Source organism: Athene noctua, chromosome 9 (assembly GCF_965140245.1).
Source record: "Athene noctua chromosome 9, bAthNoc1.hap1.1, whole genome shotgun sequence".
NCBI classification, from domain to species: Eukaryota; Metazoa; Chordata; class Aves; order Strigiformes; family Strigidae; genus Athene; species Athene noctua.
Genome location: NC_134045.1, coordinates 12,769,562 through 12,788,888, shown reverse-complemented (window position 1 = coordinate 12,788,888; position 19,327 = coordinate 12,769,562). Strand labels below are relative to the sequence as shown.

At 38.4% G+C, this 19,327-nt stretch overlaps 1 protein-coding gene across 8 annotated transcripts in view; it reads left to right on the top strand.

The window, feature by feature from the left end:
* PHKB (phosphorylase kinase regulatory subunit beta) overlaps positions 1 to 3,832 on the top strand; it is an 87,522-nt gene extending 83,690 nt beyond the window's left edge. For all 8 annotated transcript variants that reach the window (XM_074913039.1, XM_074913038.1, XM_074913044.1 and 5 more), the window contains one exon: positions 2,805 to 3,832. In XM_074913039.1, coding sequence (XP_074769140.1) covers positions 2,805 to 2,942 — 138 coding nt within the window. In that variant the 3' untranslated portion in view covers positions 2,943 to 3,832. The remainder of the gene's footprint in view (positions 1 to 2,804) is intronic.
* The last annotated feature ends 15,495 nt before the right edge of the window (positions 3,833 to 19,327 follow it).

Below are 19,327 nucleotides of genomic sequence, written 5' to 3'. Positions count from 1 at the left end.
CCATTTCATGGTCACTGCAGCCGAGGCTGCCCTTGAGCTTCACACTCCCCACCAGCCCTTCCTTGTTGGTGAGAACAAGGTCCAGTATAGCACATCTCCTTGTTGGCTCCTCTAGCACTTGGAGAAGGAAGCTATCATCAAGGCATTCCAGGAACCTCCTGGATTGCTTATGCCCTGCTGTGTTGCCCCTCCAACAGATATTGGAGTGGTTGACGTCCCCCACGAGGACCAGGGCTTGTGACCATGGGGCTGCTTCTATCCATCTATAGAGGGCCCCATCCGCTGGGTCTTCCTGCTCGGGTGGCCTGTAGCAGACCCCCACTATAACGTCTCCTGTCCCTGCCTCCCCTTTAATCCTGACCCATAAGCTCTCAGTCAGACCCTCATCCATCCCCAGGCGGAGCTCCGTGCAGTACAGCTGGCCATTGACGTAGAGGGTGACGCCCCACCTCCTTGTCTCTCCTGCCTCTCCTTCCTAAAGAGCCCGTACCCTTCCATTCTAAAACTCCAGTTACAGGAGCCATCCCACCGCATCTCCATGATGCCAGTAAGATCGATGATGCCACTCCAATCATTGACAGGAGTTCAGAATGAAACACTAATAATAAATTAACATACCCAAGTGCTCCATAAGTCTGCAAAGAGCCTATAAACAGAGATAAAAGATGTGCACTTGCTTTATTGCTGAATTGTGAATTCAAACTGGTGTGGTAAGGAGAACACTCACAATGTTACATAGTTCTGAAATGAGAGTCTGAGAAAAGCTGTAATAGTTATAATACTCATTAAAGGGGAAAGAATTACTTAGGGGGGACCCTAGAACAGAGAAGAGTTAAGCATAACAAAAAAATGAAGAAAAAACTAAAGCTCAGCAAAAGAGTGTGAACTTAAGATCTTTTGTACACAGATGCTAAGAAAAATTAAGTAATCAAAGAACTCATATTAACAATGCTAATGTAGGAACTTTAAATGCAAAACTGCTCTTAGCTACTGCTTTTTGTGCTAGGGTTGCATTCATGACACTAGCAAGCTTTTAATCTCTAAGTCTTAAAATCCAAATAAATGAAACTTGATCATTAAGTACCTTCTAAGATATACCTCGGTAGGATTTTAGGTTTTATGCTTTAAAGACTTCTAAATATTTGGTGCCTAAAATCTGTGAAATTCTGTAATAACAGCAACTGGTTGAAAGAGGAGGTATGAGTAAAGCAGTGGGACAAGTCCCTGTGTGACTGAGGATGATCTTCCTTGCTCTGTCTGGCATTTATTGTACACAATGTATTTGGAGATATCTGTGCTAGCTCTGAATAATCTATTGACACATAACATACTGATATACAACAGCACTGCCTGGTGCTGAATTTAGCTCCTTTAAAAGATGAGGAAGGATGTGCTCCTTAAGAATTCTTTCAAAAGTTTCAAGGTTCACTTTTTTTGCCACTACATTTTGTAATAAGATTTGAAAGCAAGCCAGATATCCAGCCTTAGCAACACATCACCTTGCACAATACCTGTTTCTAAAAGGACACAATTTTCTTGAAATTATGATTGTTTTGGCCTGCTTATTTTGGAGGGTAGTGACTCTGTGGTTGCAGCTACAGCAAAATCAAACTTACCATCTACACAATTGGCTATGAAGTGCCAGCTCTGCACAGTATCTTGAATATGCTACTGAATTCTGTGACAAGCTGGAAATCCCCAATAGCTGTAAGAAAGAAAAAATCCATGCAAAATCCAGTTTTCACTAGTGCTGTCCTAACCTCCATTAAGTAATGGATTTTTTCCAAGCCCAAATCTACTTAGAGTGGTGCCTTTTTGTCTTTTAGAAAGAAATCTCAATTTATAGTTGTGAATATGTTGTTGGAAATTCCAACTTCTTACATTAAAATTTTCTGGAACCTGACTGTCACATATTCCCAAGTATATGCTGCCAGCTGGCAGTTAACTGTAGCCTGCTTAGGACTGTTCTGATGATACTCTGTTTCAAGTTTTCCTAAGAAACACTGCTTAAAGAACTCCTGGTTCATCTGAACTATGCTCTTTTATTAAACTGACTTGCAAATATTTTGAACTTTGTTAATTCCCTGTTAATGTGTAATAAATGTAATAAAGTATTTACTCCAGTAATTTCAAACACACCCATAAACTGCAGAAGTCTAATATTTTCACCACACAATTTCTGCCCTTGGTTTAATAAAAGTAACCAATTTCCTGATCAGAGTGTTGAACCTTTTATTATAGCAGCCAATATATAATTTGAGACTAAGCAGATGTTTTAGCATCATTAACTATGCAAAACAGGTGTTCAGTGAAGGATACCTATTTTGTTGATCTGATTAATGAATTAGTTCATGTGCTACCTGTGGTTTGGTTCTTTGGTGTAAAAAAAATTTTTTAGTCTTCCAAATAAATCTTTAGTCAGTATCTCTACATGTACACCTAAGGACCTGGCTCACAATCATACTGTGGTGGCACAGTAAGTTACAGCATAGTAGTCATCCGGCTGCGTGTTTTAAGAGAGCAGTTGTTCCCTGACACCTTTTACATTTAAAAAAACTATTAAGAACGTGGTATCTGTACAGGACTGGAAAATTCAATGAAGAAATACATGCAATGCATTTTAGTAATCTGTTTTCCACATGTTCAGGTAAGTATATATGGGACATTTCTGAAAACTGAGCAGAATTATAGAGTCTGAAAAACATATCTGCATTTAACATATTTGTGATGTTCCTCTTATTTGCTTGTGTTTGGCTGCTTTACATAATCACCACTAATGGAAACATCTTTTCCCTCTCCTGCAGGATGACATGACTGCGTTCTACAACACTCACCCAGCTGGAAAAAAGGGAACGTGCAGCTACTTGAGTAAGGCTGTGATCACTTTATTGCTGGAAGGGGAAATGAAACCAAGCAATGATGATCCTTGTACCATTAGCTAAAGCTGGAAGCACAACATAGGAATTGTTGCTTTATTTAGTGTTCTGTTTATTTTTCATGCATATATTATAATACTGTTTTGAAGAGTAACCCTGGCTAGTAACACAAATGCACACTATCCTTTGCTGAAAGAAGTGCCATTAAAGATACTAAGTGCCACCTAAGTTTTTCCTTTCTCAACTATGAAGCATGAAACGCTGAGCACATGAAGTTAGTCATATGATATTTGATTAAGTTGAATGGGATTGTACTTATGATCTTAAATTTAACATAGTAATTTCAAGAGAAATGCAGTATGAGATTTTGACTTTATACCTCTATTTATTTATAATTACGAACAAGTTTATTGTAAAGTCTAAATGAAATACAGAAAATACCATGATTAACGTGAATACCAATCAGTGTGGAAACAGGAAAATTTGATTATTTTTTATTATTCTACACACACACACAAATTAGAGGCAAAAATTCAATAGTTGTTATTCTTTAAAGTTTTTCTGTATCACTTCAATTGATGGTGTACATTTAGGGTTTTTTTAGTTTACCAGTTGATAACTTGATATGCAGGTTTCATCCTAATACAGCAACTTTTTATCTCTAGCAATAAATATCACTGCACTTTTGCAATTTTGTTTAAACATCTGTAAGTTAACAAGGGAAACATAGGCTAAGAAGGTAAAAGTTTGTTTAATAAAAGGTCAAACAAGCTGTATTTAAAATTTCCATTAGTGAAGAAAAAGCTTTGTATTACATAAACTATAAATGCATTAAAGAACTCAAGATACACTTATTTATCTCCTAAATGTGTGAAATCACTGTATGCTATATGCTTTATTTTAGTGAAAGTAATAAAAGACAAATGCTTGTAAAAAAAACTGCCAATAAAAATAATTTTAAGTTATGTGCTGACTCCCGTTGACTTTAGTGGCAACCTTTATTGTGCTACTGGAACTGCCTTGAGTGGATCACTAAAATGCCTCTTTTAGCAGCACAAAATACAGTAAATGTCCTCAGACATTTTGATAATTAAATTAATAGTGACCAGCTACAACTCAACTGTCAATAAACTGTTACCATGTTGAGATCAAAGGCAGGTAGTTTTAACTTAGCGATAGAGGGCAAAACTAGTGGGAAAAGTGATGGAGTTATTCTGTGCACAAGATGGGTATTTATTTTAACACACCTAAGCACTTCCCTGATTTGCAGAGCTCCCCCAGAAATCGCAGAATCTGTCTTTGTCAAACCAAATTGTAGAAGAATGGGTTACTGAAAATCTCTGTCAAATTATGTGAAGAATGAGTAAGATTGGAAAAGCTAATTTGGGACTAATAGAGTAGTGATCCTACTATTCTTCCTTGCTGTAATACATTCATCATTCAAAGAATAGTGGAGAGGGGGCAGGGGGGACGGGGAAGGAAAATCCAGAGGAAACACACCTAGTTACTCACCGTTCGGTACAGTACTGTAGTGTGTTGGTACGTTTAGTAGAACATCGCCTGAGGGGCTACAGCATTGCTCTAGCTCCAGCAAGAAGACCACAATTAAACAGCAGACTCAGTTCACAGCAGTTGTAAATACTGAATGAGCCACTAGTTTAAACAGCAGTCCAACATATCCTCAAATTTTTTTACTTCATTACTGCCTTAGGAGTTACCAACTGCAATGAATTCCACTTGCTGCCTTTTTTTAGATTGACAGCTAGTCATGGATCAGTGATTACATAGGTAGCAAGCAAGCATGTCTATTTATTTCTAGGGTTTTTAAAAATACTCTTAAAATTGATGTATCTGTTGCCATACAAACATAGAACATAACTCTTGTCTACAAACTCTCTCCTGAAGAGTATAGGGGCCCAGGAAGGCTGGGCGCTCTTTAAGAAGGAAGTGTTAATGGCTCAGGAGCAGGTGGTCCCCCGGTGCTCTAAGAGAAGCCGACACCAGAGGAGACCACCCTGGCTGAACAGGGAGCTTTGGCTGCAACTCAGGGAGAAAAGGAGAGTTTACAGCCTTTGGAAGAAGGGGCTAGCCACTCACAGAGACTACAAAGAGGCTGTGAGGCTATGCAGGGTGGAAATCAGGAGGGCTAAAGCCCAGCTGGAAATTAATTTGGCCTCTGCAATCAAGGATAACAAGAAAAGTTTCTATAAGTATGTCAGTAGCAAAAGAAAGTCCAGGGAGAGTCTCCATCCCCTTCTAGACACAGGAGGAAACATGGTAACAAGTGATGAGGGAAAGGCTGGGGTGCTTAATGCCGCCTTTGCCTCAGTCTTTACTAGCAAGACCAGTTGTACGGAGGGAATCCAGCCTCCTCAGTCAGGAGACAGAGACTGGGAGAACGACCCCTCCACATTTCAGGAGGAGACAGTCAGTGACCTACTGCATCACACAGACACACACAAGTCCATGGGACCAGATGGGATACACCCAAGGGTGCTGAAGGAGCTGGCTGGGTGCTTGCCAGGCGACTTTATCATTTACCAGCAGTCCTGGCTGACCAGGGAGGTCCTGACAGATTGGGAATTGGCCAATGTGACGCCCATATGTAAGAAGGGTTGGAATCTGGGAAATTACAGGCCTGTCAGCTTGACTTCGGTGCCTGGGAAGCTGATGGAGCAGCTCATCCTGAGTGCCATCACACAACACATGCGGGACAACCAGATGCTCAGGCCCAGTCAGCATGGGTTTATGAAAGGCAGGTCCTGCCTGACAAACCTGATCTTCTATGACAGAGCGACCTGCTTATTGGATGAGGGAAAGGCTGTGGATGTAATTTACCTTGACTTTAGCAAGGCCTTTGACACCATTTCCCACAGCATTCTTCTGGCAAAAATGACTGCTCAAGGTTTGGACAATCACTTTGCTGGTTAAAAAACTGGCTGGACGACCAGGCCAGAGAGTTGTGGTGAACAGAGTTAAATCCAGTTGGCGCCCAGTCACGAGTGGTGTCCCCCAGGGCTCGGTTTTGGGACCACTCCTGTTTAACATCTTTATTGATGATCTAGACGAGGGGATCGAGTGCACCCTCAGTCAGTTTGCAGATGACACCAGGTTGGGTGGGAGTGTTGATCTGCTCGAGGGTAGGGAGGCTCTGCAGAGAGACCTGGACAGGCTGGAGCCATGGGCTGAGGCCAACTGGAGGAGTTTCAATAAGGCCAAATGCCGGGGGCTGCCCTTGGGCCACAACAACCCCCAGCAGCGCTACAGGCTTGGGGAGGAGTGGCTGGAGAGCTGCCAGTCAGAGAGGGACCTGGGGGGTGATTGACAGCCAGCTGAACAGGAGCCAGCAGTGTGCCCAGGTTGCCAAGAAGACCAATGGCATCCTGGCTTGTGTCAGCACTAGCGTGGCCAGCAGGGACAGGGAAGGGATCTCACCCCTGTACTCGGCACTGGTGAGGCCGCCCCTCGATTCCTGGGTTCAGTTTTGGGCCCCTCACTACAGAAAGGACATTGAAGGACTCGAGCGTGTCCAGAGAAGGGCAACGGAGCTGGTGCAGGGTCTGGAGCACAGGTCGTACGGGGAGCGGCTGAGGGAACTGGGGGGGTTTAGTCTGGAGAAGAGGAGGCTGAGGGGAGACCTCATCGCCCTCTACAGCTCCCTGAAAGGAGGGTGCAGAGAGCTGGCTTTGAGCCTCTTTAGCCTAGTAGAAAGCGACAGGACAAGAGGGAATGGCCTCAAGTTGTGCCAGGGAAAGTTCAGACTAGATATTAGGAAGCATTTCTTTACAGAAGGGGTTGTTGGGCGTTGGAATGGGCTGCCCAGGGAGATGGTGGAGTCCCCATCCCTGGAGGGGTTCAAGAGTCGGGTCGATTTAGAGCTTAAGGATATGCTGTAGGTGGGAACTGTGCTAGGAGAACGGTTGGACTAGATGATCTCCAGGGTCCTTTCCAACCTAGATGATTCTGTGATTAAACTGTAAATCCTATTGAAAGGAACCAATCCTTTAAATACAAAATCTACAGCTTACTTCAGGAGCACTGGCATTTTGATAGACAGTAACACAGATGTTTGGTTTTGCAGTTACTTGTGATTTAAAATGTAACTGCACGTTAATTCCTAAAATAGTAGGATAGCAGGTTTGCATTTTTTACATCACTTACCACTTCTTACTGCTTCTCTTTTGCTCTTACTCCTTTATTACCTCCTGTTACTAGTAGGCCTCAGCTTTGCTGATCTTGGCCCGAACTGTGTAGCTGCAAATAAATGAAGACTCCAGTCAACACTTTTCCTTATACACTGTTGGAATGAAAATCCATGCAAACTATTTCTTTTTTACTTTACAGCATTGGATACATGGTTTATGAAAGTGTGATTGTTGCAGTTTTTCAACTTCTACAAAATAAGTACCTAGATTAGAAGATGAAGATAGCAAAATCCAGCAGAGTCTGTATTCTCTGAAAAAGGTTCTCATGTCTGGAAGGACAACACCGTTAATTTTTCTCTTCTCTTCCTGAAGCAGGGCCAATAAAGGATGTTGATACAAATGGCTCTTGCATAGCATGCCTACTAAATCATAGTTATAAAAGACAGCACAACTTTTGGAAAAGAAACTAAAATTTCTACTAAAGAACATTTTTACTACATTATAAAATGAAATCACAGAGGAAAGAGAAACCTTGGTGAGTAGCAAAAAATAAATGGTAAACCAGATAGTTTTTAAACAGCTATTATCCAGGTAAGGTGTGGTTAATATCTAGCAAACTTGGTCCCTATTTTTTCAAAAACATTCTGCCCCAAGGGAACAAGGAAAGAGGTGCATTTGGGGTTGCAGATTAATAACCAGAGGTGCAACAGTCAATACAGTCCCCTGTGTATTTACAAGAGCTGCTGGCCATAGAGTTGCTCCAGCCATTAGAGAACTAAGTCCCAAAGGGTTCAGTATTGGTTCGCACCTTTCAGTTCCCTTATTAGACACTTTCACAGTGCTCCAAAACCTGAAAAAACATTCTGCTTCCGAGAGGAAGTAGGATCCATTCAAACACTGCGAAAACAAGACTTGAAACAGTTTCAAGCTATTGAGTAAAAGTAGGTTGTTTTTAAACACTATTTTTTCCAGATTGCTTTATCAGATACTCTTGAGAGTAAGATCAAATTATTTCAGCTAAGCATACCACAGAAAAAAAAATTCCATTTTCCTCTTCTATTAGAGTGGAACTACCAACTTGCAGTGGTAACTCCTGATGTAAATACACATAACCCACCCCCCTCTCCAACCCCAAACTCAGTCACCTTTGATTTTGCCAAAACCATCATCTTCACACTTTGGGTTACTGTGACAGTTAATAGGTGTCATGTTCACAGTGCATCAGCCATTTCAAACTGCTCTAGTCCTCAAGAGAATTCAGAAGGTAAGAAGGTGATGCAATTCAAAGCTGACTTTCTTGTCATTTTTGCTGTTAGCTTTGTTGCTTTCCTCCATATGAATTTTCAGTCTTCTTTTGCCTACATATCAGTTTGTGCAACTGATACGAAACTGATACATAAAAGAAACAGAACCAGATTAATAATAAATCAGCATCTGAGATTATTTCCTAATCTGCAACAGCAGAAAATGTAGTAAGAGATCCTGATTTCAAATGGCTTTTGTTGGGTCAGTCCTGGAGCATGTACCATGAAGCTATCAAAACACGGATAAGTTGAGGCATTTTTCTGAATAACATTTTGTCATCAAGGTCTGTTAGCATGCGGTGTATTTGATAACAGCAAGTTTAGGTTTAGTATGATAATACCATTAGATAGCTACCATTCTGCTTTTGTAATTTATGTCTCATATTTTTTGTTATCACTGCTATTAAAAATACTTTCTTAAACCTTATACATGGATCTCATGCCATGGAGACTCCTCCACCATTCATCAGTGTTCACGATCAGTGTCATTTTGTATTTCAGTACCTCCTACAGTTTTCAAAAAAGTCTACCTGCTTGACCAACAGCATTTTTGAGACTTAAAATTAACCTTCTGTAAAATGCTTTTCAGCTACTGGGAGATATATATTTTAGAACAGCAACAACAGCAAAGTCAGTCTTTGTATGTTGCAAGAGGAAAAAATAAATATACCAAAAGAACTGGGAGCAGTGGGGCAGTCAGATGCTTAAAATATAAATTAAGAAAATACAGAGGTGCAATTAATTCCACTGAAGCCTGTATATCTCATCCCAAAATCAATCAAGAAAATGGCTTGATTGGATTTTTAGATAATTATGATCTACAAAACCCCTGCCAAACATATTCTCTTCTCCAGAAGTGTTAACAGTCTTTTAAACTAATGAACTAAGCCTTGCAGCATAGAAGGAGAAAATTAAATAAGCAGGAAAGACAGCCTATGCTCTGCCATAAACACAAAATGCAAGTGTTGTGAAACACTGCTGCGAGCCCGAAGGAATGTGCTTGATTAGATACACTGTTCATACCTACTTCTGCTCCTTTCACACTCAAATAAGAGAGAAGTCATGGGTTGTGTGTGTGAATATGGGGAGAAGGTAAGAGGGAAACACAGCTGGGGTATTTAAATTAGAGGGAACATAAAGGATTTCCCCTCAGTGTTGTGGTCTGGTGTTTTTGTGGGTGTTTGTATTGTGGGAATGAAATAATGAAGTTGTATTCTTTTATCTATGTAGCACTCTGACATTAGGAACTATAAATTATAGGTATTTTTTCTACCTGAGCATGCTTCTCCTTTTGCCCACTAGCAAGAGCTGGAACAAAAACAAATGTAGAAACATCAGATAGAAGGAATGTAAAAATCTACTTGTGGTGGGTCTTTCCTGAATCAGACAGACTCTCCTGAAAGGTTTGCAAGAGTTCCTTTCATAAACATACTGTAAAAGAGCATGCTTCTCACAAGTGAAAGGTCAGAGGGACAGAACAACTTGGTTGAACTGTATATTTTTTGATGTTGTTGCCTAAGGTGGATACAAGCATCTCAAGCGCCTGGTTTGCTTCGTGAAGGCTCCCATATCACTACGCAGTCTCTGCAGCAGGACTGTCAGTTAGCTGCGCCAGTAGAACCTGAAATTACTGGTATTGCTCGTGTATGAGTCATCTGGCTGCACTTTAGACTCTCACAGGAGATGACTAATCTGACTCATAGGCAAGCAAACCCCACAATTTTCTGTGTTCCAATGATGGACAGTGTATATTTAATTACCTATGCTACAGGGTTCAACTTGCATTTCCTGAAGATAAATCATATTGCAAAATTTATAAAGGAAACATTAACAATGTGCTTAAAAAGATTTTAGCACATTCTCTTAACCTACAGTGTTTGCATGTATCTGTTCTATAATCTACAATAAGTAATAAAAACAAACTAGAAAGAAAATGTTGAGAGAGGTTCTCATATTCTTGGAAGGTATCTAACATTGCTGACTAGGACATAAAGGCATGCAAGTAAGAAGAAACAAAACTGTCTTTCAACGATGCACAAAAAAGGATCCTGAAGGTCTTCATGCAATGCCTACAGATTGACCTAGCTAACTAAATCCAAAATGCTTTTCTTCGTGAACAAGTGTCTTTCCCCATTACATTGTTTTCTTCTCAGTACTAGGGACCTCAGGGGTTTAAATACAAGTGAAATGATTAAGTACATGCTGTGATTTAGTCTTCTGGTGATCCCCATTCTCAAAGGATGTATGAGGTCTGAGTGTAAAACAAGAGAAAGGAGATGGATGGAGAGAGCCAGGCAGAGGAACACAAGAACAGTATGGTGTCAAGTGCCTGAGTGTGACTGCTGGAATCCCTCCAAGCACCAGACACAGGAAAATCAATTTTAAAAACTGCTTCCTGGACTCCTTACTATCTCAGAGCACATCTAGAGGATATGGTGGTAAAAATATCAATGAACAGTCTCACTTCATCATCATTTGTGCTCTGTTATCAGCCAGCAGAACTGCACTGGAGGTCTTTGGATGACAAAGGCCTAAATGGGTAGCAGGAACATCCCAAACATAACATAAAAATCTTCTAACGTTGGAGCCTGGAAGATAATATAGACCTGTCTTTTAATCTTAATAGTGTTATGACAAACGACTACTGTGCTCCTGGGCACAAATGGCCTCTTACCTCCACAGTCTTTTGTCTTTTTTTTTTTTAAAGCTTACTAAATTAAAGGTTTTTATAAAATAAAAAGACTTCAGCCTTATGCCTGTTCCTTTTGCTATCAGTACTATAGCTTTTGCTGAAATCAATTATATCATGGTACAGGTTCTGTGGGATTTATTCAGATTCCCAGAGTCACATCCAAGAACAACATTAAACTTAACCAATCTAATGAGAGCTATACAAAACATCAGTAATGGGGATTCACACTGAGTAGAGAGAATGAAAGTTTTCTGGCAAAAAGTCTGTGAATCACCAACAGAACAATTGGCTCTTTGTATTCCAGAGCAGACAAAATAGGGGATTTACTAAAACTAGTGATTTTCATCTCAAAGGTCTCATCACAAAACTAATGAAACCACAGCTGTTACAAAGCTGTTCTAAAAATCAACACGTTTCCAGAGGATGGGACAAACCTTCGATTCTACCTGTGAATACTCTATAATAAATGCTTGACTTCGGGTTCATAAATTCTTAGTCTCAGTGCCACATTGGTCATTCAAGAAGATGAATCATGCATTATTTGTTTATGAAGTGTTAAAACCACATAACAAACAGCTGTTAAACCTTCTCTTAGGTCAACTGTCCTTGTAAAACGTAAAACATTTAGTGGAAAGATTAATTAGAGATACGGTTGGCATGTGAAAGTACTGAATTGCCTACACTTTCCCCAAGTTTTTATCTTTTCTGAGACTTAATTGTTTCCATAGTGCTTTTTTATTTGTAGATGACATTGTATTAATATTCAAATAGAGATACATTATTACATTTGACTGTATAAGTAGTCTACTATATACATTAAGGACTCAAATTTTATTTTTACAAATTTATTTTTAAGTTGATGATGTTCACTGGCCTGCTCGATGTTCTACTCCAGATTTGCTTTGGCTTATAATATTTATTCCCCAACACTGGCAATGTCAACACAACTGATGTTTTTTGCTTGTCCCTACACTCCACAGTCCCTTTAGTATAGGTACACTAGACATTTCTGTATCAATGCGAAATGAAGGAAATGCTCAGAAATGGGAATAACAAAAATTAAAGTTAGTAGTGAATGTGTTATTTTTTTCCCTTTCTTTGGTAACTATTTTTGAAAGGAAGGCAATTATTAACTGATCAAAATAATCTTCTACTTAGTGTTACGCTAACTATTACTGAAACCCATCTTAAACGCCATGTGCCTCCTGCACCTGAAAAATTAGAGTATTTCTAGGAATACTACCAATGTCACTTTCCAGGGGAATTATACATGTTTCACATGAGCCCGATGCCATTCATGGGAACCATTCAAATTTTATGGCCTTTATATGAGGCATTGAAGTAAGAGGCAGAGAAGCCAACAGTATTTTCAAGAAACCAATTTTGATATTTCTCCATCTTCTCCTTTATCTAAGTTTGCTTTGCAGCAAAATTTCAGCTGAGTAGCTTCAGAGTTTACACGTATTTTGCATTAATGAATTCATTTTTTCTTTCTACAGGCAGACAAGAGGCAGAGCCATCATAATTATGGACAAGATTGACTATTAGAAGAAAGTCCCCTAGAGCAATTGAACCACACTCTACTCTCTAAATCAAATGAGCAGCTATTAACATCAGTTGTATACAGCTCAGAATGTGGTGTTACTGCTGCCTTGGCAAATTCCCTAGGAGTCAGATAATTTCAACTTACCTTGTTAACTAATTTTAAAAAAGGCAAATCTTCTTCAAAGACGAAGGCTTTAATCACAATGCGGAGAAAAAAAAAGATAGATAAATTTAGGGGTGAACAAGATATAAGTTTTATCACACAAAACAAATGTCAATAACCAAACCCAAAAAATTATAATTCAAAATAATTTATTTTAAAGCTATAATTAGATGAAAGTTTGGCTATGAAAAACTAAAGATAACATGAAAATGCAAAATATGTCTAGCTAGATTTTATGCAGTCATTCCCAGACAAGCACATTTTTGCTTACACAAGTTTTCTGACTTCATTTGACATTTAAGTGAGGAATGAGTAAACACAAAGAAAGAACATGAGTATCTTGGCACAAATGAGTAAGTATAAATTTACAAGCAGCTATAGCAGATACAATAATCAATGACTACTAATGCTGGTACCTGAATAATTTTTTTGTTATCATTCAGAAGCAGAGGTATTAAAAAAAAATTTCACATTTAGATGTTCACTCCAAACAGAATCAGTGCAATAAAACACACAGAATTCAAGTTTCACATACTCAGAGGTCTAAACTAAGTGATGTCATTGCATTACAAAGTAGAAAAAAATGATGTATTTAGAGGGCTGTAATCTCCATTACCTCTCAGATGACTATACTGAATTTCTAGGACCCTCCACTTGTTAGATCACATTTAGCCTACAATACACAACAGTAGGGGTTTTTTTTCCCTTTATTTCTTCTAAAGCAGAGGGATAGCAGTGACAAATTCTATTCCTTGACACCATGTGATACCTGTGTGAAAGTAATGAATTGTACAGACTTCATACTTGAAGGAAGACAAAGCAATAGCCAGACACATGATAAACTGGATATCAAAAAGTTATTAGTTTAGTATCTATAGAGTCATTCTGCAATAAGCTAAAATACTTGTCTTCATATATCCTCCTTTCTGGCCTCAGTATCCCTAATTTTCCTGTTTTCTGTTACTTAATTCTTTTCATTCCACAATCCAGGTTACCAGGTCTGTAAACCACTGGCTTAATCACCAAGTTTAATATTCACTGCGAAGTCTAATTAGGGTCAAGCATATGTATACAACTACATTTATATTTTATGGGCCAGAGTACACACTACAGAGCTTATATTTACCTTACATTCACTGTGTGACAAGAGTTAACATATAATTAACAAGAATTAACATATAATCTGACATAAAGCGACATAGACAGTACTTCATATAACATGAAATACACAAGAACAAAGTGAACATACTAAAAATACACAAACCACAAAAAATTTGCACTAGCAGTACAAGTTTTACACATTAATTCTTTTTGTGATGTCGGCATGTAACTGCTGACACTGTAAGGTACTTTCAGATCACTAAACATGGCCTTGTTTCTATCACATCTAATGCAAGCTTCTTGCTTTCAATAGTAGCTATAGTTTACGGAATTCAGTAGCTTTTTTTAATTACTCCTTTGCCCTGCTGACGATACCAGCATTGATCACCACCAGATTCTCCTCTCTCTGTCAAGTGCTTTCTCATTTCCTACTATACTGATTATTAAAAGTGTGAAAGCTGCTACTCAAAGCAGAAATCCACTTGGAATAAGATCTCTTTTACCAAATAGCGTATCTTACAACAAAGTGCATTTGGTACCAAAGAACCACATTCACGCTAATTTCCACCCCTTACTTTCACATCCTGTTTTCTAGTAGTCTCCTACTTCTGGCATTCTCTTTAAGAGATCATCAGGTATTATGGGTAATTAGTAGTTTTCTGCTTATCTACAAAAGCTTTTTTTTTTTTTTAATGCTATATGTGATACTCTGTTTGGCCTCTTTAATGCAAGACAAACATTAAGAGTTAGAATACAGAGAAACAGGGATATAATCTAGGACCACTTTTATGTTATTTTACTCTCAGCATTTCTTTACTCTTCACTCTCAGCATTTCATATAATCTCAGAGCCCAAATACTCTTATACAGCACTTCTACTAAGTAGTGAGACTGATAATCTCAGCGCGTTTCTAGAATTATTTTTTCTCCAGCATGTCTGAAGACCAAATGAAAAAATCATTTGGAGCTGATCTAAAAAAAAAATAAATCCCAAAATATCCCCAAAGTAGTCGAGCACATATCCCATTCTAATTTGAAGCTATAACTTCTTTGAAAATTATCAACCCTCCAGGTCAGTTAAGAAGAAAATACATCATGCTATGACAGCTGTTGGCAACAGAGCGCAGACGACACTCAGCAGACAGCTATACAGCTTTGGCAACAAACTTTGTGGCCAGTACTGACCCTAGCTAAACCTCTAATGGCAGGTGATTATTTCCTCAAATTCTCACAAAAGTGTGTGTAAAGAACACACAGAAGAACAATATCAGATAAAAAATATTGAAGACTAGCGTGCTTGTTCTGTAGTAAGCAATTTATCTGCAACTGAAAAAATACAGAAAGACCTGGTTTGTGTCAGCTATTCAATCTGTATCTTACATAGCATGATATAACACACACTTGAGAAAAAGTTTAATTTCTTTTTCATATGATTAGCACTCAAGATTAAAACAAGCAAAAATACCCTACACTATCATCAGAAAAACAACCCCAATAAATCTTCCAAATAGAAAATTCTGATCAGTGTGTGAGAAACTAGAATAAACGTAGCCAATTTTATTCTCATATGTTCCAAATCATGTTCTTCAAACACTTCCATCACTTACAATAAAATCACTAGTTAATTTCAAAATTGAACATATATATGTATATAAAAGAAGTGCTAAGTTAATGTGGAGAAACACTGATTTTTGTTTCAATTCATTTTTCAGATGCAACCTTCCCTCCCTCAGCTGTGATCTGTACTACAGCATCCATGCTCAACGCTTACTGTGTGTTTGTGGTTACTACAGGAACCTGCAACTGCATAGCTGCTGAATGGTACTCATGCGCTTGTGGCCTGTGCCTTGCTGTCTCTCTCCCCTCAAGAGGGATTTAACGTCAGCAGCATGTCCCATCGCTGCTTCCTGTTGGTTTGTAGGCCAAAAGATTTATGGCAGAATCAGAGGATACTTTGTAAGCTTTCACTGTATATACAGTCTGCAGAGGCCACCACTAAATAGCCTTATTATGGCCTTGTTCCCATGTCTGATTTTACTCCAGCCAAGGCAGTAACATCAAAAGTATCCCCAAAAGATTATACACAAATCACTTGATATGATGCTGGAAAGGGTAAGTTATTGTATTCATAAGAATCCTTCAAAATGATGGTAAATGGCAAGTCCCTTTTGGCAGTCTGATTTTTCTGATCTCTGCTGGAGAGAATCTAATGTATGGCTGGAATTTTTTCTTCTCCACACAAGAAGCAACTGACAAGTAGCTACACCCACAGCACCTAGTAAAAGAAGTTGTACTTCTAGCTGTAATAAATAATCTCTTCAAAGCACAGACATTTTACAGAAAAGATGAAAGACTTTTGCTCCACAACCGTGGTAGGTTACTGTGACTCTCGTTAATGAGCAGGAAGACATATGTTTAACTAGCATTCTAGGGAGGCTAGAATCCCTCCTAATGTATATTTTGTGTATAAATTTTCCATGCCACATATAAACAAACATTACAGAATATATATATTATATATATATATTATTATATATTTCAAAAATGCAAATGCATGGTGAGACCTTAGCCTTGAAAGTTATTTTTTTCCAGAAAACTCTACCTGTATTAAAAAATATTGATAATGACATATCAGGACATGAAAACATGTAATAGTGCTTGGATCTCCTTTCTCTCTGAAATTGTTTCGGAAGCCATCTTGTTATGCAGACTTCGTCATGTTGACCTTCCTGTCTTTTGATGGTATTGGCCAAGACAAAGAGAGAAAGCTCACTAACCCTTGTAAAATTAAGCCTTCTTCACAATGCAGACTTTCAGATTCAGTCCTGTCAGCCCCTGTATCAATTGCATGATTCATATGAGCTTTGGGTCAAGCCTCAAGTGACGGAATGAATTTACTGCTTCTGGATATTTTTTTCCTTATCACTATCTGCCCTCCAGTACTGGAGTATCCAATACATTAGATCAGGTTAACAGGGTGCTTGTGAGAACTCCGTTTGTATCTTGAAGCCTTTATATTAAACATCCCATTGCCTAAATTGGCTAAAAAAATTATTTACCTGATTACAATTCCAAGTCCTTTATTGGCACTGACTCTCTAATTTGCTTTAAATGTTTTTCTGTCAGAATGCTTTACTTGTCACATTGTACATTATTGAATATAAATAATAGAGGTTAAGAGACAGCTGGACTATGAGTTATGTGGTAAATTGACACATCCCCTCTGATAAAAATGCCGTGTCACTGCCCTAACTACAGTGCAATTTGCATATAGAAATGGATAGACCTTAAAAGTGAGCAGCAGTTTATTAATTTTAATGTAATCTACACCAAAAATGCATAAAGTATAGGTAAATATTTATATATGGGATGTCAGCTGTCTCGTTTAGTAGGTCATGTTGCATTATTATTTACTTCGTATCTAAATGACCTGTCAGACCGGAGTACAGTTCTGAACCAATCTTCAGTAATAGAAATTACAGCTTTAAAAAATATTTTGCAGTTCCTTCCTATGCAAAGATGCAAGATGCTAATGATACATAAGAGATAAGATGGAGGACAAGGACAAATAAAGAGTTAGATACTTAACTTCACTATTGTACAGACAATGGTGCTTCTTTCCTTCAAATCATCTTAAGGTTTTTGTTGTGGTCATCGTTTTGAAATAAAATCGGCTATTCCTTAACTGACAACTAAACGGTCACTAAGTTATTGAAAACAATGTTATAAGACTGAAAAGCAGCCTCAAAAGAAATTTAATTCACTCAAAAAACCCAGAAAACACCTGATTACATTCCTGCATGCCCTTAAACTGATTTTTAGCTATTTCAGTTTTATACATACATCAGGTTTTGAGCTTGTAAATTCCATACATATAATTTTTACACGCAAATACAAAGTCCAGTATCAAAACATTTGGCTTCCTACAGGGACAGGCACAGACACCACCTAAATGCCTGCATCCATTATTAGTGGCAACCCTGTTACCTGAACAATTCTTGCCTGAGCTGGCACAAGCCTTTGTCTAGCCCACCCACAGAGTATCTTTATTAAACTGTATTATTTGACCAAATCATCACAACATGACATTAGACATACAAAATGTCTAATGTAGTCAGCACTAGACTTGCTCACTGATCCCATTTTTATGCTTTCTGACCACTGCACCTTCACCGTGTGCATTTGCATTGCAGTACAGTATGGCAGGATAGGTGGGAGAATGCAAGATGTAGCTAGCTTGAACAAGGCATCATTGTCATGATTTGTCTAGGGATCACATGCTGATTTTATCTGCTGGATAAAAAAAAAAGTCTAAGGCTGTCAAAAGTTATAGCAGTGGCTAACTTTTACTAAGAACAGACCATGTTAACTCATGCTTTCATCTTGCAAATGCTTCTCCACCAAACCCTGGTGTTAGAGACCTGCTGGTTTTGTGTCACATACTCCCATGTAACATGCTATCTGACATCTGAGCAAGGTCTATGCAACTACAGAGAAAGGCTGTGCGGGGCTTTTTGCAAAATCCCTGAGAGACTGCTGCCTTAAGGCATACGGTATGCCCATATTAGTTTTAGAAGGTATCTCAACATAGAGCCTTTAAATTCAGTTGAACAATGCTAAAGGAAAAAAAACCTCACAAAGCAGGACATACGTCCCCGATTTGACTATTTAAGAAATAAAATACAAATGCAAAATAACACACCGTAATTGTGGCTATACTAATATTCACAATCACATTATCAGATGAATTGGAGAGATTTTAGATAACTTTCTTTTGTGCCAAGGTGTGTCAATTTTTATTTCAAAGCTCACACAAGCTGTATGAACTATAGTTTAATCTTTTAATATTCCTTCAGGAGATATTCAGATTAGGCTATGTGGGGGACTATATGTTCATTGCATATCTACTTTTATTTCTGAGCCAAGTTTCAACACTGATGCATTACAATAATTGATGATGCTCTGACAGAAGATGGAATGCCATCACCATGAAGAAAAAAAATATCACTTTGGCATAATGTAAGAAATCTTGCCCTTTTCATTGCACTCATAAACAAGTTATACTTTAGATGAACCACGGGTGAGACTTAGAGAGTGTATGCTGCAAACCCTGCTGTAGGCTTCAACCAAAAGCCAGAACTCCATCCCCAGCCTTTTCCTGAAAAGAGCTTTTGCAGAGGATATCGCCACCAGTGAGAAAGGCTCCACTGAAGACAGACTCAGTGGGAGACGGGGAAGCAAAAAAACCCCACAAAGATGTCATTGCAAGACTTGAGTCTTCTTTCATTTCTTGTTCAAAATTTATTGTATAGGAAATTATTTGTATCCTATACATATAAGACTTCTATAATTCCAGAATCAGCACTTCAAATTCTACTGCAAGTTTAGGAAAACAATTCCTGTGTTCATTTCACTGACAAGATGTGGTACATTTTGTTTGCATCTCAGTCAGGGATCTATTAAGGCAGTAAGTGTATTTTATTCTCTGAAATGCTTCTTACT